General features: G+C 35.6%; 1 protein-coding gene across 3 annotated transcripts in view; it reads right to left on the reverse strand.

Annotated features, from left to right (window-relative positions):
• The window catches only part of ABCA5 (ATP binding cassette subfamily A member 5), an 80,634-nt gene that overhangs the window by 29,289 nt on the left and 23,516 nt on the right, over positions 1-27,829 (reverse strand). For all 3 annotated transcript variants that reach the window (XM_086687876.1, XM_086687879.1, XM_086687878.1), the window contains exons 5-19: positions 27,584-27,672; positions 25,616-25,845; positions 23,725-23,866; positions 22,449-22,637; positions 20,835-20,982; positions 18,755-18,923; positions 17,173-17,231; positions 10,636-10,746; positions 9,273-9,448; positions 8,622-8,741; positions 7,376-7,514; positions 6,319-6,409; positions 5,988-6,127; positions 4,931-5,050; positions 335-536 (exon numbers count right to left, since the gene is read on the reverse strand). In XM_086687876.1, the coding sequence (XP_086544002.1) occupies positions 335-536; positions 4,931-5,050; positions 5,988-6,127; positions 6,319-6,409; positions 7,376-7,514; positions 8,622-8,741; positions 9,273-9,448; positions 10,636-10,746; positions 17,173-17,231; positions 18,755-18,923; positions 20,835-20,982; positions 22,449-22,637; positions 23,725-23,866; positions 25,616-25,845; positions 27,584-27,672 (2,125 nt within the window). The remainder of the gene's footprint in view (positions 1-334; positions 537-4,930; positions 5,051-5,987; positions 6,128-6,318; positions 6,410-7,375; positions 7,515-8,621; positions 8,742-9,272; positions 9,449-10,635; positions 10,747-17,172; positions 17,232-18,754; positions 18,924-20,834; positions 20,983-22,448; positions 22,638-23,724; positions 23,867-25,615; positions 25,846-27,583; positions 27,673-27,829) is intronic.

Genomic DNA, 27,829 nt, shown 5'->3' on the forward strand with positions numbered 1-27,829 from the left:
AACAGACACAGAACAATTGTGAAAAATGTAATTGCAAAATAAAACTTAAATACAGTGACAACAATTCAAAATTTACACAATTAGAGAATATTATGTCAGTCCCTCATTATTTAGATGAGCCAAAAATGCTAATTTAAAAAAAGGGTAAAAGCTCTAATGGTATTCAAACAAATTACTAAATGCATGATTCTTTTCTCAGACATTGTGAAGTTACAGTCTTAATCTTTGAAGCTACATAGATTTACCTACATCTACATTTAGAGAATGAAGACGACAAATGGAATTTGCATCCTTAAAAAAACAACTCATCAGGCAGAAAAGTGATGGCACTTACACTGATCTCGCTGATTTGCTTTCCCGTTTCAAAGTAAGCAAATGAAACTTTGCTACCGTGTACACCTGCTGTTTCCAAAGGCTCCTGGTGCTCACTAGAGAAGCCTTCGCTTCGGAAAGAATAAGTAAGCTCTGCTCCATTTCGTCAAAAGATTTTGAATCCACTTCCTCCTCTGGTGGCTGCTGAGTAAATACACTATAATCTATTTGCCAAAACAAAACAGAAAGCCAGAAAATTATGGTATATTCCTTAAAAGGATGAAAATCTTTCAGAGACATGTAAATTTTAAAGAAGCACACATCTGGTGGTGATGTAGACAAACGGAACTCTCATATACTTTGGCAATATTAAAACTGAACACACACGGGGCGGGGCAGGGTGCCTGGGTGGCTCAGTCGGTTAAGCGTCCGACTTCGGCTCAGGTCATGATCTCACCATTCGTGGGTTTGAGCCTTGCATCAGGCTCTGGGCTGACAGCTCAGAGCCTGGAGCCTGCTTCGGATTCCATGTCTCCATTGCTCTCTGCCCCTCCCCCACTCATGCTCTCTCTCTGCCTCTCAAAAATAAAGAAACGTAATAAAAAAAAAAAAAAAAGCTGAACACACACATAAACTATGACCCAGAAAATTCTCTACTAGGTAGAAATGCAACAAAGATATGTACAAAGGTCCACCAAAACACATGTACAAGAATATTCTTACCAGGGCACCTGGGTGGCTCAGTCAACTAAGCATCCAACTCTTGATCCTAGCTCAGGTCATGATCTCATGGTTTGTGAGTTCAAGCCCCGCATCAGACTCCACGCTGACAGTGTGGAGCCTGCCTGGGATTCTCTCTCTCCCTTTCTCTCTCTCTGCCCCTCCCCTGCCTGCATGTGGTATGCACATGTACACACTCTCTCTCAAAATAAATAAACCAAAAAAAAAAAAAAAAAAAAAGAATATTCTTAGCTAGCAACCTATCCAGAATAGTCATAAACTGGGAAAAACCCAAATGTCTATCAACAGGAGAATGAATACATAAGTTGTGAAATATTCTTGTAATAGAATAGTCTAAAAACAATGAAACTGAATAAACTATTATATACCTACAATAGTTTAAACCCTACAAACATAATTTAGGTAAAAGAGGCCAGACACAAAAGAGACATACTATATAACTGATTCCATGAGACAAAACACAGACAAAAATAATCAACGAGAACAGGAAAAATATAAGTGATGCAATTTTCAAAAAATAAAAAATGAAGATGTGAAAATTGGTTTCAGTATTATGAGAACCACAAGGAAGGATTTATTTGATTTATGTTAAAAAATAAAAAATGAGTAAACATTAAAAACTTTATGAGTGGAATGGAATAATGCATAAAGTAATATTGAACCAAGCCTGGTTATCCTGGGACCTTAGCAACTCAACAGTTTAGATGAATAACTTAGTAAGATAACCCAGTTTAATCCCTCTCTTTCACTGATACAATGGACTAAATCAAACTAAAAATTGGGGCTAAAATATTGTACATCACAATTGTGGTATTCAGCAAGCACCAATTTACCTTCTACAGAATTTGATACATGTATTTTTAAAAAAAATTTTTCTGGTTATTTATTTACTTTTGAGAGAGTGCACAAGCAGGGGAGGAATAGACAGAGAGAGAAAGAGAATCTGAAGCAGGCTCCAGGCTCTGAGCTGTCAGCAGAGTCTGACACAGGGCTCAAATTCATGAACCGTGAGATCAGGACCTAAGCTGAAGTTGGACAATCAAGCAACTGAGCCACCCAGGCACCCCTAGAATTTGCTACATATATTTTTTAAGTTTGTTTATTTATCTTGGGGTGCCCTGGAAGGTTCGGTTGGTTGAGCATCCGACTTTGGCTCAGGTCATGATCTCACAGTTTGTGGTTTCCAGCCCCACATCAGGTTCTTGCTGACAGCTCAGAGCCTGAAACCTGCTTCAGATTCTGTATCTCCCTCTCTCTCTGCCCCTCTCCCACTTGTGCTCTGTCTCTCAAACATAAATAAACATTAAAAAAATAATAATAAAAATAGGGGCCCCTGGGTGGCTCAATCAGTTAAGCGTCCGACTCTTGGTTTCAGCTCAGGTCAGGGTCTCATCGTTTGCGAGTTCAAGCCCCACATAGGGCTCTGTGCTGTCAGAGAATCTTGGGATTCTCTCTCTCTCCCTCTCTCTCTGGCCCTCCCCCGCTTGTACTCTCTCTCTCTCAAAATAAATAAACTTTAAAAATGAAAACAAATAAATTAATTAAAAGTTTATTTGAGAGAGAGAGAGACCTAGTGTGAGTGGGGGAGGGGCAGAGACAGGGAGAGAGAGAATTCCAAGCAGGCTCCCCACTACCAGTACAGAGCCCGATGTAGGGGCTCAAACCCACAAAGCCAAAAGATCATGCCTGAGCCTAAACCAAGAGTTGGACACTTAACCAAATGAACCACCCAGGCACCCCCAGAATTTGGCATTTTTAACCTTTTAAAAAATAAAACCATTAAAATTGGCCAAACTGAATGCAAGTCGATATTAGAAGTAAATTTATTCTGCATGATGGACTTAAAAGTGCTACAGAATAAGGCTAAATAACACCTACACAGCATACAGCCTTCTCATCTCTATTCCCGCTACCCAAACATTTCTACCCACTACCTCCTATACCTCAAAGTATTTAGCCCCACAGCTGTAAGTGTCTTCTCCATCTAATTCTCTTCCATTATCCAAGGTATTACAAACATACTCACTGATAATGCATTCTATATTCTGATCACTGACTTCCTCTATTTCTTCTATTCCCATACCTTTATCTCTACTCAATTTCAACAAACTGGACGCATGCCCAAATTTGAGACCTTGTTCTTTCCCCAACTACATAAGATCTAAAACTTCTATGTGAACTTTTTCTCTCTGGCTACAATCTGATATCATGTCCCCATCATAAACCTGCCTTTTCTCCTTTCTCCACATGTAAGAGAAACATCCCGTTTCCTTCACCCTCCCGACCTACCACAACCACCTTGCTAATTTTCAATTGTAAGAAAGTTTCCTCAATTCACACCCTCACCCTTAACTGCAAAGAACGAGCTTTGACTTTTACCACCACTGAAATGGCACAGTCAAGGTCACCACTGGCTTCCATACTATCAAATCCTTCACTGTCTTCTCTGTTACCAAAACCATCTTTTCTGTTCTCATCTTATTCTTCACAGCAATCAATAAATAAGTGATCACTTCCTTGTGATTTTTGTCTGGGCTTTAACGTCTCCTTTTGTGAAGAGAGGAACAGCAAGGATGGGTCCTTCTTCATCAGCTCTTTTTGGCCCTTCACTGCCCAACCTCAGGGCCCCCCCTTCCACTTTTTGTCTGCACTCTCTCCCGGGGTGACTTCAGCAAAACCTATGGCACTATCTACTTCTAACTCCAGAATTTACATCTTTAGCCCCAGCATCTTCACTCAGCTCCAAATGTGTTAATCCAACTGCCCGCTCTACACCTCCACTTGGATGTCTAATAATATAACCAAAATCCAGGCCGAAATTTCTCCTTTCTACAAACCTGCTCCTCCCCCACTCTCAGGAAATGGCAATTCCATTCCCAGTTGTCAAACAAACAGCTTAGCAATTATTCTTGATCCCTCCCTCTCCCCAACACCTGACACTTAGCCCATCAGCAAGACCTCACCAGCACCACGAATGTGACCCATGTCTATCCGCGCTTCCCTGTTTTCATGACCATCCTACTTCAACGAAGACAACGGTTTCCTAACTGGTCCTCCTGCTTCTACTCATCATTTATAACTTAAAATGCATTTTTAGGGGCGCCTGGGTGGCGCAGTCGGTTAAGCCTCCGACTTCAGCCAGGTCACGATCTCGCGGTCAGTGGGTTCGAGCCCCGCATCAGGCTCTGGGCTGATGGCTCAGAGCCTGGAGCCTGTTTCCAATTCTGTGTCTCCCTCTCTCTCTGCTCCTCCCCTGTTCATGCTCTGTCTCTCTCTGTCCCTAAAATAAATAAATGTTGAAAAAAAAAATTAAAAAAAAAAATGCATTTTTAAATATGCAAACCAGATGTTTAAAGCACTCCTTTGCTTTAAAACTCTCGATAGCTTCACACCACACTAAGGAAACAAACCAATTTCTTTTCCAGATACTCAAAGATTCAAAGACTAAACATGATCTGGCTCCTGGCCCTCCCCTATAATCTGCTTGGCTCTCTAAACTCCATCCACAGTGGCCTTTCCTCTGTCATCAAAATCATCCAACTCATTCCTTAACAGTCTGTGGTAGCGGTTCCCTTTACCTGGAAAGCTCTGCAATAAAATGTACTTGGGTTTTTCTCGCCATCCAAGTCTTAGTTTATCATCTCGACACAGTCCTCCCTGAAGATACGATCTAAGCTACCTGCCTCCCAAGACCACCCAATTATTTCTTTCATAACTCTGATTACTATCAGTAAATATCTGTTACTTATTCATGTACCTTATTTATCTATTCTTTCTTCCCCCAAATACATATTTCACATGCTTATATGATTATTTGTCTTGTTCACCATCTGCCTGGTTCACTGCCAAAAATTTTTTGTTATAGTTTTGTTTCTACCTGCTTGGTCAATTTCTGCTTCAACTTCTAGCTTTAAGAACACATCTTCCAAAGTTGTCATGGAGACACCATAAGAAATAACACCCAAATTTGAGTGAGTGTCTAGAGCAGAAAATAAACCTAAAAAAAAAAAAGAAAGAAAGAACGTTATGAAGTTAAGCATATCATCATGAATTATTCTAAAATATCCTAAAAGGATATCCTAAAAGGATATCCTAAAAGGATATCCCTTTTAAAATGGGATATGACTAAATTTACTAGCATAGTGGTTCTCAAACTTTTTGGTCTCAGAACTCCATTAACGTTGTTAAAAATTGCTAAGGACCCCAAGGAATGTTTGTTTATATAGAGATATATCTAGTAAGAAATATTTCACAGGCAGAATGATAGGCAGGGTACATTAAGTCGGCAATATGTACTTTATTCTAGTTAATATAATATAGAAAACTAAACTAATACAGAAAATTTCTGTCTAAATGAGGTAAATGTTTTGGGAATTCTGCACAACATATCTGCATCAGTAACATCCTTTTAGTTACTAAGAGATCCTAAACAGATAAAGGAAATTGAGTTTGGAGCTCCTCATTATAAAGCGGAAAAATAATGCCACAATCAAAATAATTCAAGGTTTTACCATGTTATCATGTAATTCATTATGGAATCATAAAACTGGAAAAGGACTTGAGAACACATATAAACAATCATGTATGTTTGTGTATAATTACATAATTACATATTCCCAAATTACATCATTTGCCTCTAAGCAAATGGAGCGATCTGTTTCTTGACAACAAAGCAAATACATTTACTTAACATATTAGTTACAGTTTCTCGCATGATGTTTGTTCAAAAAAAACCAAAGAATGAAAAAACATCCCATGTTAGCTTGTAGTTTCTCATTTTCAAAAGCAAAGTAAAGCAGAAATGGTATATTAACTTCAGTTACCTGGGAACATGTAAATATTATTAAACAGAAAAGTATACAACAAAGTAAATCAAGAAAATCAGTTCCCAATGCAAGATCCTGGTTCAACAACCAGGAAACTGAAAGTAATACCTGCAAATTTGTCCATGTCCTTAAAAGGCAAGCTATACACAAGTTGTTGATCATTCTGTTGTAATAAAGTAGCTCCAGGTATATGTTGTTTAACCAGGGATGAAAGAGATTCTGTGGCACAATATCTGTCTATGTACATGCTAGAAAAAACCAAAAATCGTAATTTTTCTAAATAATTACTCAGTAAACAACCAAAAGTAAATTCTGAATGCTTTAAGTAAAGCTAGTGCCATAAAAAATGGCTAAAGTATTAATAGTATGGCAAACCTGAAATAAATTAACAGTAGATCAAGAATATTATAGAAAACAGTCAATAAAGAATAAATGATACCTTAGGCGGTAGCCAATCCCCCATTTACTTTTGAGAAAAATCGAAGAACCAACACATTTCAACATTCCTTGTGATATGACAGCTTTCCTGTCTGCAAACAGAAATCTGCATTTCAATTTTAAGTCGGTAACAGCATTAATAATTGGCATTTATATTTTGTGAATTACCATGAGACACCAATAAGATCATTAAGTATCATTAAATAATCACAACAACCTTATTAGAAAGGTACCAGATTATCATTACCTGGTTTTCAAATGAGAACACTGAGGCAGTGAGAAAATACATAGTTTGTTCATGTTTCACAGAGCCAGTAGGTGACAAAGCCAGAAACTGTATCCGGGCAGTTCTGACTCTTTCCTCAAACTGCTCCAAACACCTCAGACTCTTCCTAAGAGGCTTACTATTGCAAGTGTGTTCATAATTCCTTTACAATCAAATGTAAAAACCACAAAAACAAAATGTCACTATGTTGGATCGTTTTTTAACATTTTTGAAAAAACAAAGATAATAGTGAAAAAATAAATCTACAATGTAGACTGTGCTGGACAGTCTGCTTCCTTCTGGGAGACTGGAATTTTGGAGGGGGTCTCTATGACCAGCACCCAGTAGAAACCTTGGGCACTGAGTCTCTAATGAGCTTTCCTAGTAGACAACATTTCACATCAATTGTTAACAACTCATTGCTAGAGAAATTAAGCATATTCTGTGTGACTCCACCGGGAAAGGATTTTTGGAAGCTTGTGTCTGGCTTCCTCCTTGTCCCATGTGCATTTTCACTTTGCTGATTTTGTTCTGTATCCTGTAAGTTTTGGGGTGATAACTCATAAGTATAACTATATGCTGAGTCCCATTAGTTCTTCTAGCAAATTACTGAATCTCAGATGATCTGCAGGACTCTCCAGCATAAAAATATGTAATTCTTAAAAAGTTTAAAACACACAGCTACGAAGAACACACAGCTTCTTTATTTATTCCTCAGGATTCTGTATCTCTGTGTCCATCTCCTATTTTGGCCCCATGACCTTATCCTACAAAAATAAAGTAAAAATCTCACCAGCAAGAATGTCAGCTTCATCCATGAAATGGGTACTAAACACTGTCACCCGATTAAATTTTCTGTATTTCAGGAGATTCCAAACAATATGACGAGAACAGGGATCCATTCCAGCTGTTGGTTCATCTAGCAATAGTATCTGTACGACAAAGAGTGGGGAATGGCAGAGAATCCTCAGAAAAACTAAAATATATAAATTTATGTGGACATTGAGAAGCTTTCCCATTTCAAATTATTATTTCCAATCAGAAGTATAGTAGATCTGGGTTTTTCATTCATATATGAGTTAGCATAAATTTTTAAATTATTAGTTTGGCAAGTGAATATTTTCCTTGTTTCAATATAAAAAACTAATATCAGTAAGATACAAGACGTAAGTGTAATAACAACGAGATAAATAAACTAAAAAACAAAACATTGGTGAGGGGTTGGGAGAAAGATAAATTAACATAAAACCAGAACCCAGAGTCATTCCCAAGCTATAGAGCAGCAAGGGGAAATGTGGCAGGATAGTGGGGACCAATGGGGCTCCTGGCTGCAGCTTGCAAAGCTGTGCAAAGCACTGTATTTCTACAGGACAGAGAACAGCACAAGAACAGACATATACAAAAATAAAATCAGCAGGACAGTGAAAAACTGAACAATTCCTTTGGTTTTATTCTACTTTTAAATTTTTATTATGAACTGTTATAAACATATAGAAAACTATAAAGAGTATTAGAACAATACTGTTATATAGCCACCAGTGAAATTTAATCAATGTCATTTTTTTGGCCGTATTTTCTAGTTTTTTCTTTTTAACATTTATTTATTTTTGAGAGAGAGACAGATACAGCGTGAGCAGGGGAGGGGCAGAGAGAGAAGACGATACAGAACCCGAAGCAGACTATAGGCTCTGAACTGTCAGCACAGAGCCCAATGCGGGGCTCAAATCCACGGACTGTGAGATTATGACCTGAGCTGAAGTTGGATGCTTAACCCACTGAGCCATCCAGGCACCCCTCTACGGATCTTTTTTAAAAAACACAAAACATTGCATATAGTTCATCCTTTCCATTCCCCTTCCTACAAGTAACCGCGGTAGTAAATATGTTTTATCTTTATGACTCTGGTTTCACAACCTTATTACTATAATTATATGTATAATAATGTATAATATTTCATGTACGCTGACACTTTACACATGTTATTATATATAAACATGCAATACATTATATTTGTGTACAATACATTAATACTTATCTACCTTTGGATTCCCAAGAACAGCAATTCCTAAAGACAGTTTTCTTTTCTGACCACCACTTAACTTTTTAGCTTGGTTATCTTTGATAGCCTGCATGTCTAAATCCAGTAGAACTTTCTGCACCTATAAAGGGAGAACAATGTTACTTTTAAAATTATACCATTTACATAATTATCAATATTAATTTTTAAATGTCCCAATTTTAATATCAAGTTTAAAAATGTTCTTTTAGTACAGAATTTAATTTTGACATGTATTCATATACAATGATTCCTGGTTGAAAGGTCTGTTTTACTTTTGTGACTACCTGGGTAGTGGTACAAGGATCAGTTTGAAGGCTGTGTGTGTGTGTGTGTGTGTGTGTGTGTGTGTGTGTGTGTGGTGGAAGAAGAAAGGCAGGTGTGAAAGGAAAGGATGGAAGAAAAGAAAAACCTATATTGAGAGGCTGGTGTCCTCTCAATGAAACAAGGACATTTTACATGTGCTAAAATAAAATATTTATTCCAAATTCCATCTAATTTTTTGTAATGAATTTCTGTTTATGGGCTCAGAACAGGTTTTTATTTAGATTTTCAAGCATTTTTTATACCAGTTATTACAGAAGGTTATTAATTTACAAGGAATAAAGTAAAAATTTCTATATGAATGACATACTTCTTGTATTACATTATTGGCTGGGATTCCTTTGATTGAAGCCAAAATGGATAAGTTTTCTTCTACTGTCAACACATCAAAGTGTATATCTAACTGTGGACAAATGCCAATCATTTTTCTTGCTTCAAACATTTCGTCTATTTCTGAGACTCTGTGTCCATATATAGATGCAAATCCTAAAAGCAAAATATATATTTAAATTTATACTAACTACATTAAGTATTCAGAAGTATATATGCTTTAATGTATACTAACAACTTAGTTACTTGTACGTAATAAATATGTAAGGTATGAATTAATATAAACTCGGAAGGCATAACACACCTTCATTTCCATTCCATTGGTGGCCTGCTTCCACCTTATATTCTAACCTCATTTTCCTTCATTTCCAGTTGATATTACATAGTGAAAAGAGCAAGGAACCAGAGCTTAACGCTGAACAGGGGTATACTGGTGCATTTTTTATATTTCTATTCCAGGAGCAATTTTCCTTCATTTCCAGGCATTAATCAATAGAGGAGAGAACAAAGAAACTAAAAATGTTCCCCTAACTAGATGTGTGGTCTTGAGAAAATCAATCTGAATTCCAGCTTTTCTCTTGTATAAATTAAATACCAATATATCCCACTTAATTTCAGAACTATTAAATCACCGTGATAATGCATGGAGAATTAGAAGAAAAATCGTAAGTTTTTATTAAATGTGAGATATCACTACTGTCATCAGAAAGTGACACGATTAGGGATAAGCAACAAAATTAAACCAATTTCAAAAGTTAAACTACATTTTAAAAAATGCAGATTCCATACATGGAAAGTCAGCCTTTCTTAAAGCAAAATATTTATTATATTGCCACTAGATTTGGTTATTGTGGAAATATGGAGCTGCCATATTAAATTCTCACCTATAGGGCAATCACATGTCACAATTATACGTTTAAGGTATTGTTCTTATAATTGTATTTTAGGAGATGGTTTTGACATCTATCATTCTTTCCTTTTGAATTACTGTTGCACATTTAGATATCTATATCTATAATCTAAAATGTCTGTAGGTCTCATTTAATTTTCAATTACTGATTTATTCTTCCTTGAAAATGAAAAATACACATGAAATATCTTATGAGTACAAAATCAGATCACTTTTATTAAACATGACTGAATCATTTTTAGTTTCTATTGAAAAAAATGTGTAATCAAAAAGTAATAGTAAAGCACCTTTATACTGAGATTGGTCCCAAATCATTAAAAAAAAAAATTCAATCGGTACATGTTTCAAGGATAAATAACTATACTGTGATACCTTGGTTAATAACACTAATAAACGGAAGAATTGTTGTTTTTTTAAGTCAGAAAACTCTCACCATCAGAAGGCGGGCATAGTCCACAAAGAATATTCATCAAAGTACTCTTTCCTGTTCCACTGTGACCAAGTAATGCAGTAATCTGACCTTCATATATGTCGAATGACAAATCTAGTTCAGAAACGAAGACTCAAATGTGATTTTTATTTCTGTTAAGCTATACAAAATAATACATAATACTTGAGCAGTCTTGAAACAAATCAATGTTTAATGGCAGATTTAAAGTTATTAGCATATTTAACAGCATAATGCTTAATGTTATATGATAATAATTCCTTATTATAGTCAACTGTTTGAGCTACAAGAAAAGTAATAAAAATAAAACTATATTAACAGATTTCAAGAATATACAAAACATTGGGAGGGTTTCTGTGGACCCACTTTTGGGACTTTCTATGGGGAGGGTTTCTGTGGACCCACTTTTGGGACTTTCTATGGGGAGGGTTTCTGTGGACCCACTTTTGGGACTTTCTAAGGTAACTGAAACACAGAGACAAACAAAAATTTGTTCCCAAGGGTATTAACAAGGTTCCTATGGTAAAAATATTAGCAAAAACCTAGAAACTAACCAACAGCATGGGAGTGGTTAACTAAATACTTGAGAAATTCAATTTAAATAAAAGAAAAATTGGGGCGCCTGGGTGGCTCAGTCGGTTAAGCATCCGACTTCGGCTCAGATCATGATCTTGTGCTTTGTGAGTTCAAGCACCACGAAGGGCTCTGTGCTGACAGCTTGGAGCCTGGAGCCTGCCTCAGATTCTGTGTCTTCCCTTCTCTCTGCCCTTCCCATGCTCATGCTCTGTTTCTCTCTGTCTCCCAATAATAAATAAACGTTAACAAATTTTTTTAAATAAAAGAAAAATGGAATGAAGAAGTATCAAGAGAGGATGTGGCAATGATTGAAGGAGGACAAAAGACAGGGATCTGAAAACCCAGCTTTGAATCACTGCAGACCCTGACCTGATGAAGGATCTGCAGGCCAGAAGCAAAAATAAACCTTCTCTGGAGGAAGATCACATCATCCAGAGCATCAAATAATCTCTACAATTTTCATATGCAATACACAGCACTCAGTCAAAAACAACCAGACAGGAAATAGCAAGAGAAGATAAAAACCCAACAGAAATGACAGGTGACAGAAATGGACCTGGAGGACATACAGATATTGACACCATAAGAGAAGATTGTAAAACAACCATGCTATCCTGCTGCTAAGACAATGCTGACAAAGAACTAAAAACCATACAAAAGAACCAAGTGGAAAGACAAAAACTGGAAAAGTTAAGTGAAAAATATTTCAATAGGATTGTTTAATCACATTAGGCCCAACTACAGAAAATTAGTAAATGACAAGAAAAGTCGTAAGAAAATATCTAGACTGAAGCACAGAGAGAGAAAAAAACAATGAAAAATTCAGAAAAGAGCATAAAAAATAAATGGGATGAAATGAAAAGTTGTAACATGTAATAATAATAGACTAAAGGATGAGAAAATAGGACAGAAGCAATACTGGAAAGTACTGGAAAAGAAATGGCTGAAAAAAATTTAAAACAGAAGAAAGACATCAAGCCACAGATTCAAGAAGCACTTGTAAAACCAAAGTGGAATAAATGTAAAACAAACACCACCGAGGCATGTGGCAGTAAAACTGCTGAAAACCAAAAACAGATCTTTAAGGTTTTTTTTCATGTTTATTTTTTGACAGAGAGAGAGAGAGAGAGCGAGAGAGAGCGCAAGTGGGGCAGGGGCAGGGGCAGAGAGAGGGGGACCGAAGATCCAAAGTGGGTTCTGTGTTGACAGCAGCGAGCCCAATGTGTGGCTCAAACCCGCCAACTGCGAGATCGTGACCTGAGCTCAATCTACTGAGCCACCCAGGCGCCCCTAGAAACAGATCTTTAAAAACAGCCAGGGTAACAGTATCTACCAACAACAGAGAAATAGGAAAACCAACAGTTATCTCTGCAACCAGAACAATGGAAAAGGGAGACGACAGATTACATTTTAAAGTGCTGAAAAAAAAATTACCATCAAGCTGAAATTGAATATTCAGAGAAATATGCTTTAAAGGTAAAGGTGAAAAAATGTATTTGCAAACAAAAACTGAGAGACTGTACCATCAGCAGACCTGAATTAAAGAAAAGAGCAAAAAGCTATTTTTCACACACAAGGAAAATTATCCTAGATGGAAGATCAGAAAGGCAGGAAGTAACAAAGATAAATGACACGGTAAATACACAAGTAAATATAAATGAAACGGTCTTTTAAAAACAATGCTAATAACATTATCTTTGGTTTAAAATACACATAGAATTAAACTACATGAAAACAATACTATATATGTTGGAATAGGCATAAAGAAATAAGTAGGGATAAAAGTAAGTTCCTGGACTTTTTTTCTCACTTTACTATTCTGTAAACACTATAAATTAGTAAACCACCAACTTGTAAGTCAAGGATCCATGTTATAGTATCTAGAGTAGTTTCTAGGAAGGGCACGTGTGACCAAGAAGCCAAGAGGAGGAAAATGAGAAACGGCATAATAAAAAACACTCAACTGCTTCCAATAACCTACTGGAGGATGCGAGACCATATAAAAGAGGTAAATTCTCCCGCCTACAGTCCACTAGACCAACTAGTCTGTTAGCCAAGTATGTGACCAGGCCACCATCCAATTCCAGATAATCCACAAACTGACTGAAGAACCAAACGAGAGACTCCTCAGTCATAGCAAAATAATAACTGCCTTAAGCCACTGAGCATTAGAGTGGCTAAAGCTGAACGGTTCGGGCAGAAATAACAACCAATTCCATATCAAGACGCTAGGAAGGGGCTCCTGGGTGGCTCAGCCCGTTAAGCATCTGACTCTTCATTACGGCTCAGGTCATAATCTCACGATTCATGAGATGGAGCCCTGTGTCACGTTCTATGCTGACAGCATGGAGCCTGCTTGGGATTCATTCTCTCTCCCTTTCTCTCTCTCTCCCTCTCTCTCTCTCTCCCTCTCTGCTCCTCTCCTGCTCTCTCTCTCAAAATAAATAAACCTTTTTTTTTTTTAAAGCTAGGAAAAGCAAAACTAATTAAACCCAAAGAAAGTAGTCAAACAGAAATAACAGAGTAACGCAACTCAATTAACTGCAAAGCAAACACATGTATGATAAAGAAAAGCAACAAAGTTGATGCCTCGAAAAGATTAATAAAATTGATAAACCCACTGCAAAACAAATGAAAAAAAATTACAAATTACTAAATATATAATGAAGACAGGGAACATCATTACAGATTCTACAGACATGTAAAAGAGTATGAATAACCTGTAACAACCAATTTGGCAACTTAGAATCTAAGTTTGACGTGTAGCTACGACCATAAAAGCATCACCACTATCAAGATGATGAACATATTCATCTCCACAAAAAATGCTGCTTTAAAATGTTTGTCCTTTGCCTATTCCACCCATCTCCAAGTAACCACTGATCTGCTCTTTTTCACTACACATTAGTTCTGCCTTTTCTGTTTTACATGAATGTAATCCTATACTACGTAGTTCTTTTCTAGCTTCTTTACTTAACATCATTATTTAGAGATTCATCCATGTTGTAGCACATATTAAGAATTCATTCCTTTTATGCCAACGAGCATTCCATGGATGCATATGCCACAGCTGGCTATGCATTCCCCTATTAATAGGCATTTTAGACTGTTTTCAGTTTTTGTGTAACAAATAAGTTTACAATGAATATTCCTGTATAAGTCTTAGTATAAAACAATTTTCACCTCTCCTGGACAGATGCCTAGAAGTGAAATGGCTAGATCACATAACAGGTGCATATTTAACTCTTTCACAAATCGTCAAGCTATTTTCCAAAGCACCTGTGCCCATTCACATCCCCTCTGGCAGCGCATGAGCTCCAGGTTTCCACCTTCACCAACACTCGGTATGATCAGCCTTTCCAATCTTCGTCATTCCAGTGTTATGTGGTGACAGATGGCAGCTAAGCTTGTGGTGAGCATAGCATAATGTATAGAAAATAATAATTTTAACCATTCTGCTAAGTATGTAGTGATATCTTGTGATTTTAATTTGCAATTCCCTAATGAGTAATAGTGTTGGACACCTTCTCATGTACTTAGTTGCTATCCTTCTATCTTCTTTGGTGAAGAGGATATTCAAATATTCTGCCCATTAACTGGGTTGTTTTCTTATTGAGTTTTGAGAGATCTTTATATATTCTGGATCCAAGTTCTTGATCAGATCGATGATTTGCAAATATTTCCCCCAGGCCAATGGTTTAGCTTTTCATTTCCATTAACAGTGTCTTACAAACAGAAGCCTTCTTAATTTTTACAGTCCAATTCATCAATTTACAGTTATGCTTCTGTGCATATCTGGGAAATTTTCATGTAACCCCAGACTGCAAACGCATTTCTTCTATGGATTGTTTTTTTTTGAAGTTTTAGAGTTTTAGGTTTTACATTTAGGTGTATGATCCATTTTCAGTTAGTTTTTGTATATGGTGCCTACGACAGACCAATGCTCACTTTATCCAATTGTTTCAACAGCATTTGTTTAAAAGTCCATCCTTTCTCTAGCAAGTTAACTTTGCATCTTTGTTGCAAGTTACCTGCTCACACACATATGGGCCTATTCTGCACTCTCTATTCTGTTTCACTGATCTATTTTTGTGTTGTTTTTATGCCAAAATTACACTGTCTTGATTACTGGAGCATTTATACGAAGTCTTGTAACAAAGTTACACTACTTCCTCAACTTTGGTCTTCTTTTTCAAAAGTGTTTTTCACTATTCTAGGTCATTTTCTTGGAAAGTTTAGAATCAGTTTGTCAAAAGCTACAAAAAAAAAAAAAAAAAAAAAAGCCCTATTAGGATTTTTATTGTGCCTGAATCTACTGAAATTTGAGTAAAGTTGGCATCTGACCCTGAGTCTTCTCACCCATGAACATGGTATCTCTACTTATTTACATACTCTTAATTCTTTCAGCAACTTTAAAAAAAAATTTTTTTTTAAACTTTATTCATTTTTGAGAGACAGAGCATGAGCAGGGAAGGGGCAGAGAGAGAGGGAGACACGGAATCCGAAGCAGGCTCCAGGCTCTGAGCTGTCAGCACAGAGCTCGACGCGGGGCTCGAACTCACGAACTGTGAGATCATGACCTGAGCCGAAGTTGGATGCTCAACCGACTGAGCCACCCAGGCGCCCCTTTCAGCAACTTTTTAAAATTTTTCAGGTTACAAATCTGTTACACCTTTTGTCAGATTTATCTATAAATATGTTTAGATACTTATGGGCTATTTTTAATTTTAATTTCTTTTTTTAATATAAAATGGACTTTTTAAAAGTTTATTATTTTTGACAAAGAGTACACAAGCAGGGGAGATGCAGAGAGAGACAGAGAGAGAGGAAGAGAACCCCAGGGAGGCTCCGCACTGTTAGTGTGGAACTTGATGCAGAGCTCGAACTCACAAACTGAGATCATGACCTGAGTCAAAATCAAGAGTCTGGTGCTTAACTGACTAAGTCACCTAGGTGCCTCATTAATTTTACTTTCTAATTATCTGTTAGTAGTATATAGAAGGACAATTTATTTTTCTACATTTATCTTAAACTCTGCCCCCTTACTAAGTTCACTTTTTAGTTCCACTAACTTTTTTGTAGCTCTAACCAGATTTTTTAAATTTATACTCATATCAACTGCTAACAGCTTCACTGCCTCCTTTCCAATTTGGATGCCCTCAATAATACTGGTGAGCCATATCTAGTGAGTTGAAGGCCTGCTGAGCAAAAATGTTTTCCCTGAGAAGGAGGAATTCTGCCCCAAGACCGTAGCATAGATGTCCTGCGTCTCCAGCCTGACAGCCTCCCCTATGAATTTCAGACTAAAGCCTGCAACTTTAACTCTTATCTGAGTTTCCAAGCTGCCATGCTGCCGTGTAGATTTCTGACTCGCCAGGCCCCACAATCACATGGACCAATTTCTTAAAATTAATCTCCTTATTCCCTCCTTCTCCCACCCCGCCAGCTCACCCTGCTTTCTACATATGTGGACGTGTGTGTGCGTGCATATGTGAGTGTGTGTATGTATGTGTGTGTATATATATACTCTATTCATTTTGAAGAATCCTTACACGTTGTTAAACATTCTACAATTCTCACAACAGTTCCCACGGCAAGGAATTATCAGACTCAAAATGTCAGTAGTGCCAAGGTCGAGAAACCCTGTGCTAGGTCAAAAGGAAACAAAATTAACTAACATGTAGACACACGCATAATAATAGAATGAAAAAGGACACAGACTTGTTCAAATAACTGAATAGTTTTCATCTTTACTAGATTACTTTTTACTCTTAGTATTTTATTTGTTGTTAATTTTATTATGAATATTAATCATGTAAATAAATGAAAGTGCCCCTAAAAGAGAGAAAACTGTGCTAAAGAAGTTTAAATTTTGTACAAACTATGTAAATTGTTTTCCAATTTGTACTTTACAATCATGCACTGGGTACAACGAAAGCTACTTACTTCTCAAAGCCTCCACGCTTTCACCTTTCTTTCTGTACGTCTTCTGAATACCACTGATTCTGAAAAACACGATTCTCTAAGTATTCAAAGCAATTTATAAGGTTGTGCGTTTCCATGTGTAGTATTGTTATCAAAGCTGTCATATTTTATAGGAATAATAATAAAGTACCTTCCTACTAAAACAAGAAACCTAAGAGAGGTGACAATAATTATAAAATTATTTTATTTATTTATTTATTTACTTATTTATTTATTTATTTATAAAGTTTATTTATTTTTGAGACAGAGAGAGACAGAGCATGAACGGGGGAGGGGCAGAGAGAGAGGCTTAACAACCGAGCCACCCAGGCGCCCCTATTTTTTTTTTTAACGTTTATTTAATTATAAAATTATTTTAAAGAAACCACAAAAGCATTCAGTATTCCTGTCCATTTTAAGTGTCATTCATTCACATTTCATGACAAGCCAACTTCTGAAAATAAAGCCTTTGGCTCCAGCAATTTATAGATGTCTCTTCATCTTTGATACTTTTCTGTTTGTAATTTATCAATACTTGTTACAACAGTTAACAGGGATTAAAAACCAAATGCTATGTTTCACATCAGCACACATTTCAAACTACCCATAAACGTGAAGTGCTTCTCTCATTCCACTTTCAATGTCTCAAATAACTTAAAGAATTAATGGTTTTGTTAACCACTTTCAATTTTGCCCCTGAGAAGGCAGACCATTAACCCACTTATTACATCCTAAGTATCTGACTCTCCCTTGCTTTTTATACGTTCTTTAAACTTGAAAAACACATATTATATTATACTTCACTTTTTCTTTCATTTTTTGCCTTTTATTTCTTTTCTCTTCTTCCTGTTACTTTTTAAATTTGGTTTTGACTGATCTAGAAAGGCATAGTAGTGAATTTCTTGGGTTCATAGAAATTAAACTGATACTCTGAGTCACAATACTTAAAAGTCTATGAAATTAAGAGAGGACAATATGTTGTATAACTTAGACAATGCAGCCGGAATAAAATTATAAAGCTAATACTTATTCTGTTTCAATCTACTTAATGGAAATCTGAAAATGGCTTAATTGTATGAATACTAGGTTTTATAACTTTTAAAAATTTCCATTGAAACATAAAATTTCAAACCTAACACAACCTTATTCTAAATGGTTGCAAAGAAAATAAGAACCTAAAAGAGAAACTGCTCATACTAATTCTGTGTTTTAAAAATCATGAGATGTGGGGGCACCTGGACGGCTCAGTCGGTTGAGTGTCCAACTTCGGCTCAGGTCATGTTCTCACAGCTCCTGACTTCGAGCCCCGCGTCGGGCTCTGTGCTGACAGCTCAGAGCCTGGAGCCTGCTTCTGTTTCTGTGTCTCCCTCTCTGCCCCTAACCCACTCGCATTCTGTCTCTTTCAAAAATAAATAAACATTAAAAAAAAAAATTAAAAAAAAAATCATGAGATGTGTACCAAAATCTAAGATACAGTAGTTCCATACATTATTTAAAAATAGGATTTAAATGTAGCAGTGTTTAACTACTTCTTATACCTAAGTTGCCAAAGATTAAATCATACCTTATGGCTTCTTTTCCCACAAATTCTGAAGAAACAGGCTCAACAATTTCACTAAAACTAATATTTCCATTAACATTGCCCTCTGATAACTCCTTATAATTTCTTTTGCTTTTTGACCAATATGATGGCTTTAGAAAATATAAAGATGATCTCCGTAAGCCAAATTCCCCTGAAAAATAAAAAAAAAAAAATGAATTACCCTCACAAATTATTTCTAAAAACTAGATTTGAAATTATAAAGACAGTATGTGAAACACATGACCTGGAGCTAAAGTTCATGTTAAAAGTATTAAATCAGCACTGTGTGAAAAATGTTTTTACTGACAAATAATTCTAGTCTATAAACCATCTGAGATGCTTAGAGCACATGAGAACATAAAGGTGAATAAAGCGCATTTTCTGTCCCAAAGGGGCTCCCGTCTTTATGGGCGCACATGTGGAACGAGCGCCCAGAACACGCTGCAGACATGAAGCGCATCGTGCATGGCGCTGGTAAGAGTTCAAAGGAAGAGAAGTTTATGCCTGAATGAGGAATGTATCCTGAAGGCTGCAATGGGTATCATCTTATCGTGTCTTTGAACGGCTAGTACTTATTACTTCGAAAAGTGGACACAGTTCACGGAGGTTTTTAAAATCAGGAGTAACACGGCAACAGGACAGGCGGAGAAGACCTAGACACAGTAGACAGTGATGGTTGCTCACACAGTATATATCCATTTTCACCTCTTTCCCTAAAAAAGCCAACACTTCCCATTTAAAAAAAAATATCCAACCTCTTCTAGACGGCCACATCTAGATCTGATCCCCTCTACGGAGAGGATCCTAACTCATCTGATCAGCACGTGGCATCCTCTGGTGACTCTTATTGCTCTGGCTGTCAGCATGTAACCAATCAGAAGCGAAGGGTTTAGGTGGGGGAAAGATTCACCCTCCCTCCTCCATTGGACAGGAACAAAGAAGCATCCCACGGCAGCCAGGAAGACAGGCACAGGGGGCAAAAGCCTAGAGAATGTGGGTCTTTGAGTAAGGCAACCAATTCGGAACCTATCCTATCTCTGGACTTCCTTTTAAGTAAAACAATCAGTTTCCTTCTTGCTTAAGCCAATTAAAACGATCTTCTGTTAAGAGTAACTAAAAACAATCTAACTGATTCACTGAAGCTGGGCTTAAATAGGTAAATAGGGCTATTTGGATGAATATAAAATACAGTAAGGAGGCAGAGAGTGAAAAGGAGAGCTTAAATGTATAAAAGTAATGTGAAGGACATTCATACATAAAGAGTTTCTACTTAATTCACTAGGATATGTCCAGCAAGATGATTTCTGAGCAGGTGATTAATTTGATTAAAGGCAATGGCTAAGTTTTAGGCAGGCTTGAAGCAGGTAATTAGATGAGAGATATGGTCTAGATGCCTTCCGCAGTGGTGGAAATGTCCTGTATGCATACTATACCATATGGTAACTAACAGCCATTTGTGGCTTACTAAGCAGTCGGAAGGTGACTTGTGCTACCGAGGAAATGGGCTGTTAATTTCTTTAATTCCAATTAATTCAAATTTTAAAAATCATATTGTCTAGTAGTTACCATATAAGTGCCAGTCTAGAGCACAGAAAAAAGTAATGAGGAACTCAAAGGGGAAAGTCAAGGGAGTGTTAGATTATTTTAATAATATTTTCAATCAACAGGAGTTGGCTATAGATGAATGATGGATAAGGACAGTGGTGGGAGTTACAAGATTACCTCATAGTTTTGCACCTTAGAGGGTAAAGTAGTGAAATACTTTAGCCAACAAAAATTAACATGAACAATACTTTAGCCAACAAAGATTAACAACAGACATAAACTGAGTCACAGACTTAAGTTTTCAAAGCAAACTGCTCTCTTTTGAAGAGAATCTCCCTACATTCACTAGTCATTAAGGCACAGGTACGAAATATACTTATTTAAAATTAAACTAAGAGTTTAAACAACAAATATGACTAGGGTACTCCAGCTAGAAGAAAACATTTAAACTAAGTTGACCCTATGTGAGCAAAAAAATTAAAATCTTTAAAGTAAAATCCAATAGGTACCTGCATACCTGGAATGACTTGATCAAGATAGACAGCCAAGAGGACATAGAATATACTATTAAGCGCTAGCATGACAAGAGTAATAATTAGAGGATATGGGCCTTCAGTCAAATTAGAAAATAAAGCACCTTCATTAAAATCTTCTAAGTGCATGACCTGGAAAACAGAAACACCAACTTTATTATATAAAAACAATACAAATAAGCAAAAGTTAACACTACTTAGAGTTACTCATTATATCCAGATCGATGGTAACCAAACTGGGCCTTCTAACAGTCTACTAAATTAGTAGTAAGAATTTATAAGGAAAACAACAAACTTTACCAAAATATAAGTTTATCACAACAATCCATTTCAATCCCTTTTAATGTTATGTTTTAAAATTAGTATACATCCCTTCCCAGGGCATTTAATTCTAATGTTATGACTATCAAAGGAAATAAAAATAAAGTATGCTCGTACTACTAACTGCTGCAAACAAATGGTCCACATGGAAGTCAAACAAATTAAGTATTAGAGGATAAAATTATGATCAGCATCTTTTCAATACTGAAAAGGGAAAAGGTATTCTGATTAATTAACACAACTCTTCCATTATTCACAATAGATATATGTGATAGAGCAGAAAGACATGTACTAGAGGTTGAGGTGTCATTTAGACCCCAGATCTGCCATTAGGAATAAATGTTAATTACACCATTCTGGATCTCAGTCTCCTCATCTGTGAAATGAAGATGATTAAATGACATTGAGAAGTCCTTCCCACAAGCAACAAAGACCTATGAATCTATAAATCTACTTTCCTAAGTGAAGGAGAACTCAGTGGACTCTTAAAATGTGTAAACAATAGCTCTTAGGTCCAAAGTAATTAAAATTTGCTTAACTCAATACCCATAAACATTAATCTATCTTAGGTTTCACAAATCAGAATATTCTATTTAGTCAACATGAATAATCTCTTATTTTAAGTAATTACATTTTTTCTTTATACATTGACCAAATTTATGTTTTATAATAGAAGAAGCAGTTTCTCATAAGAATACTTCCCTCAGAACCTGACTGCCCCTATAAAATAGACTAATAAAAATCAAATAAAAACTTTAAAAATAAATACATAAATATAAATATTATTTAGGTGAAGGACAATCCCATGAATCCTAAAGTAATAAAATCCACCAGCCTACTTGTTTCACTAATAACAGTCATGAAAATTTGTTTTGCTCCACACACCACAATTTTCTGCCAGGTACACATCTGAGATAAATGTACCAAAGTAGCAATGTAACCAGGCCATATAGCAATCTAGAATACCTGGCGCTTAAAATGACTTTTAACAAACTGAGTTATTGCAGTGAAAATAAACTACTGAGATATACTAATACACAAGATAGAAAACTTCTAAACACATCATACAGATGAAAAACTTAAAAATGGAGAAAATATAAATGAAACCCATATAAAATGTACTCCAGTGTTCAAACAGCATTCCTTTCTTATGTTGAAATTATAAAATAATTTTTTTGCAAGCAAATCAAAGGCAGTATCACTGCAGTATAACAAGCTGCATGGAACTGGAGAGAAAAAGTACTTAGTAGTGGAAGCAAGATAAATATATTACCTACCTGTGCAATACCAATCAAAAAAGTACATTGACAGAAAGGACTGAAAAGCCACACTAATGATTTAGGAAAACTTTCCATGAGGACTATCAAAAGGCCAACAAATCCAAAAGCCACAGTGACTAAAAATTCAACTATTCCCACATGTTTTGATTTTTTAAAAAGAGGTGTCAGCATCAAAGCAAAAAATACCTGCAAAATATAAATATTAAAGTTAATGCATTGTTCATATACATTGGTATGAAAACAAAATTAATTTTGCTTGTGAAAGAACAAGTTATTTTCATTGGAAAATACATTCATTAAAATAATTTCTAAATGCTATGGTAAGATATTTTATTTTCATAGAAACAGGAATAAATACATTAAAAAATTTAAGATGATAAACATTAAAAACATTTTATCTATGTAAATAGGCAAACATGACTACCTCTACACGACAGAAACCATAACCAGCCACATGCGTCTGCAGTTAGATGTGTACATGTGAACAAAACAATAAATCAACCAGCTTTTAAACAGAGAACCTATCTTTTAAACTCGATGTCTTGATGAGATACAAACTCAGGTAACTGTACGTAGAAGTCTGAGTTGCTTGTAAATTATCACGTGAAAGAGCAAGGGTGATCATGAAAAAATTTAATAAATGGTACAGCATGGGCACATAAGCCAATCATAATAGAAACTAGAACCACAGGAACACAAAGGCTGGCCATTAACAGGAAGCATTTAGCCAATATAGCAGATGAATATCAATACTATCAAAGAGCTATATTTACACTTTTTTTTCTTTTATTTTTTTATTAATTTTATTTTTTTTAATTTACATCCAAATTAGTTAGCATATAGTGCAACAATGATTTCAGTAGGTTCCTTAAAAAGAGCTATATTTACAAAGGCATACCTTTACACATCACCCATCACCCTATAATAGAAATGTGAGACTACACCAGGGCGCCTGGGTGGCTCAGTCGGTTAAGCATCCGACTCTTGACCTCAGGTCGGGTCTTGATCTCAGGGTCACGAGTTCAAGCCCCTCAAGCCCACGCACAGCGTGGAGCCTACTTAAAAAATAAAAAATAAAAATAAAAAAAATAAACATGAGGCTATTTTGTATCTTTTCTAAAATATGGAAGTACAATGATGCTGTCTATGTACAAGTCGTTTGTGAGTAACCTAGTAACAAATCAACTCTAAGCTAACCACAGGATAAGCACTTTGCTATATTAATCAACAATTTTGACAGTTCTTTATTCCCATCTCAAGTTAAAATACTCACAGATGATAACCCATACAGGAAAAAAAGTAGAAATATCACAACGCAGCTACTTTGAGGGAATAACGAAGAAGCTGTTGCAATGACTGCCATAAGAAGGGACATAAGGAAAATCAAACTTGTATACAGAAGAACCCATGAAAGCCTAGAATGAGAATACAAACACACCTGTGATTAAGTGCACGGGCTTCCACAGAAAATCATTTCAAACAGAACTTCAGCCATTTTATTCTTAAAATGAAGTTTATTCTTTCCTGCGTACGCTCATTTACTGAAAACTAATGTTCTTATAATAGTAATCAAAAATATATGGGGTGCCTGGGTGGTTTAGTCGGTTAAGTGTCTGACTCTGGATTTCGGTTCAGGTCATGATCTCACGGTTCATGGGATCGAGCACTGTGTGCGCTCTGTGATGACATCATGGAGCCTGCTTGGGATTTTTTTCTCTTCCTCTCTCTCTGTCCCTCCCCTGCTCACATTCTCTCTCTCAAAATAAATAAACTTTAAAAAAATACAACATTGGTTATGATAAAGGTCTGACATAGAGTGATTATCTTTTCAAGAGTCAAAAAAAACCTCCAAATTAATAGCAATTCATGAGTAATTTAAATCCAATATTCTCAAAAGTTCAATAATGCAGAAACACTTCCAATTTTCTTAAAATATGAAAGAATTTAATGACAACTTTATGGCCTAGGCTATAATTAAACCTCTGACGGCCTGACTTTTTGATACTTTAAGCAATGAAGACTATCTCACTAATCGATAACGTACTTACTACATTTATACAATGTAAGATCAAGAAGTTCGACAACAGACTCACTGTATTTACTCAAAATTTCTTCCCAAATCAGAGTTCAATGGAACTGCAACAGTATTTAGGACTTTTTAAAAAAATGTTAGATCATTATCTGCTGTATGTTACCATGAAACATAAAAGCACTGAAACAGGGCTAAAAGATACCTACATTACCAAAATTGAACCCATCATTTTACAGAGACAAAACTGAGGCATTAAGAAACTGATTTGCCTAAATTCTTCCATTTCCTCACAAAGCACTTTAACAGCTCAGTGCATCTTAAAAACCAATGACTACTCATATGATAGGAGAAAAAAACAAGCAAAGAAAATATGCTATACACAATAACCCCATTATGTAAAGTGTTATAATTAACTGCTGTATTCAACTGGGCTAAATGGAATACAATTTTGTAAAATGGACTATAAGATCAACTCACATACACAGTATTAACTTTTCCCCCCAAATGAGCTCAAAATAAATTTTCCTACTACACAGTGGGAAAAGTAAGGAAAATACATTTAGAATTATTTATAAAAATGCACGCCTCTATAAAATTATCATTGTATAAAGATGTTGACATATTATGGCTCACTTGTGAAAACATTTTCTAAATTTCTCTATAAATTATTTGTATATTTTCATCTTAACTTACAAAAATAACTTTTTTCCTGGGGAGAGGAGGGAACCCCATATGCCACATATGCAAAGTTCAATCATTTTAATTAAATTTTTAATAACTTATATATGCTATGATATTGGGGGAAGACTACAACAGGCAATTAATTTCTAACTTTCCAAGATCTCATATGTTCTATACACTGAAATACATAGAACACACCTCATCAATTATGACAAAATGTAAAGTAAAATTTAAACATGTAATATCAACATGAGTTTCCCAAATCCCACTTCCCTTATGTTGAAAAAAAAAAAAAAAAAGCCAATCTATTGCTGCAGTTTGTTGCCTAGTCTCAACTTCCAAAACAAAAGCACCTCCTCAAGTTGAGTGAATAACAAAATTACAACTCTGGAGATACGTACATTTAATGTAATTATTAATCATACTAAATAATAAACTTTTAATAACATACCAAAAGGCAGTGTCATGAAGTCCCATTATCTTTAAAAACTCCTTTAATTTTTTCTCTTTTTCTGCTACGATATGAATTGCCAAAAAGTAACCAAAAGGTGAAAATGCTATTACTAGGTATATTAAAATGACTCCTCGGGGAAAGGTATCTATCTCAACCATAGCAGTTTCTCCCATAATGACAGCTTTAGTGGACTCCAGCTCCTTCCAAAAGGAAACATTGGTCTTCAGCTAGAATTGGAAAACATACATACAATCAATGAATTTAGTGGTCCCCAATAAAATGTGACAATTATACCCCCATATTTTATACAAACCTATTACAAATACAATACTCAAAAACTACACACCTGAAATAAAGTGACAGACCCCAATGTCAAAGTACAAGCACACATTATTGCTTTCATTCATTCTGGAAGCATACCATGAAGTTTAAGTCTGAAGTTGAGTAGTATACGAATTTTGATGAAATAGCTTATCAAAGAAAATAAAATTGAACAATTATTCTCTTAAGCAATTATATACATCTTAACAAAAATATGCACTTGTAATATTGAGGAATTAAGGAACGATTATTAGTACCATGAAAGACTGTCTTTAAAAAAATCTTTTTTTAAATAGTATGTCCTATCGTTTTAAAATCTATGTATGAAGCATGTGTAGACAGAATAATAAAACTTTATGCTGTATGATACTTCTATCTAACATTCAATTAAATGTCTAAAATAAGATCTGCTCTGCCTGTTCATCCAGTGTGGTCTGGGCTGTGGATGGCTAAGGTCTTCGGTCAAAAACACAAGTAAGCACTATAACACCATCACTGTGATACATCCTATATTTTATTGCCTTTACCTTAAACTTCTATATTACTGAATTTGGGTAATATTACAGCTCTATAATACATTTATACCATGCTGTCAGAGTTTATAAGACAATCCGACACAGCATTTGGTTCTTACAACAACCCTGTCAAGTAAAGCATTATTACTGTTGTCATTTTACTACATAGCAGTCTAACAACAGAGCCAGGTCTCCTGTTCATTTCTACTAAAATGTGAAACACCTGATAAGGTCTAAGCATGTCTTTAGATTATAACTGTAACCTTTATACACAATCCTCATGGCAGTACAGTATTAAAACACAAACTTGGGAGCCAAAAAGCCATAGTTGGAATTAGCTTTGTCACTAATTAACTGAATTTTGGAAAGTCAATCTCCCTGTGCTTCAGTTCCATATGTAAAATGGAAATAATAATAGCACAAATCTCAGGTGCCTGGGTGGCTCAGTCGGTTATGCATCTGACTTGATTTTGGTTCAGGTCATGATCTCATAGCTTGTGAGATCAAGACCCATGTTAGGCTCTGCAATGACAGTGCAGAGCCTGCTTGGGATTCTCTCCCTCTCTCCCTGTCCCTCCCTTGCTGGCACATGCGTGCGCTCTCTCTCTCTCTCTCTCAAAATAAACAAACATTTAAAAAATAAAATAATAGCACAAATCCCATATGTTTGCTACAGATTAAATGGATTCATATTCTAAGCATTCAACTTAGAAACAACGATTGGCAAATAAGTGATAATTATTTATTAAATAAAAAATGAAATCCACAACTATGAGTAACATAACAAAAACATTCATTTTCTTTAAACTAAGTTATTTTTATTCAAGGGGAAAAGTCTATAAATATAGATCATTCATAAATATTACCTATGGTCAACACAGATAGAATAATACAGATATATGGAATTGCTAAATCACATGCTTAGAAACCATCAAGTAACAGTGGGGTTTGAAAAATATTAAACTAAAAAAATTAAACTGAAAATATGACTCATCTTTTTTCTTAAAGGAGTTGTAATATGTTATGTATTTTGTACATTTAACAGCAGACAAACTAAATCCTACTGTAAAGACTTAAGGCGTAATTGTTAAAATACACTGTGGCTCTATTTTACTTCCTTCATATTTACCTGTATAATAGCAGCATCTATGGATGCTTGTAAAACTGTGAACCCTGAGGACCAGTACTGAGTAGCCTCACATGATGTTGAACAGCCAGCTATAGGGACAAAATGTGAGACATAAACATCTGCACAACATGTAAGTGCTTTCTTTTAAAGATAATATATGAAGGGTTACTAAAGCAATATAATTAATCAATGTCCATAGGACTGAAGAAAATAAGCAATCGCCCTTTGAAGGTAAAGAATATCACA

Source organism: Puma concolor, chromosome E1 (genome assembly GCF_028749965.1).
Source record: "Puma concolor isolate L17-30 chromosome E1, mPumCon1.1.hap2, whole genome shotgun sequence".
In the NCBI taxonomy this organism is placed as follows: domain Eukaryota; kingdom Metazoa; phylum Chordata; class Mammalia; order Carnivora; family Felidae; genus Puma; species Puma concolor.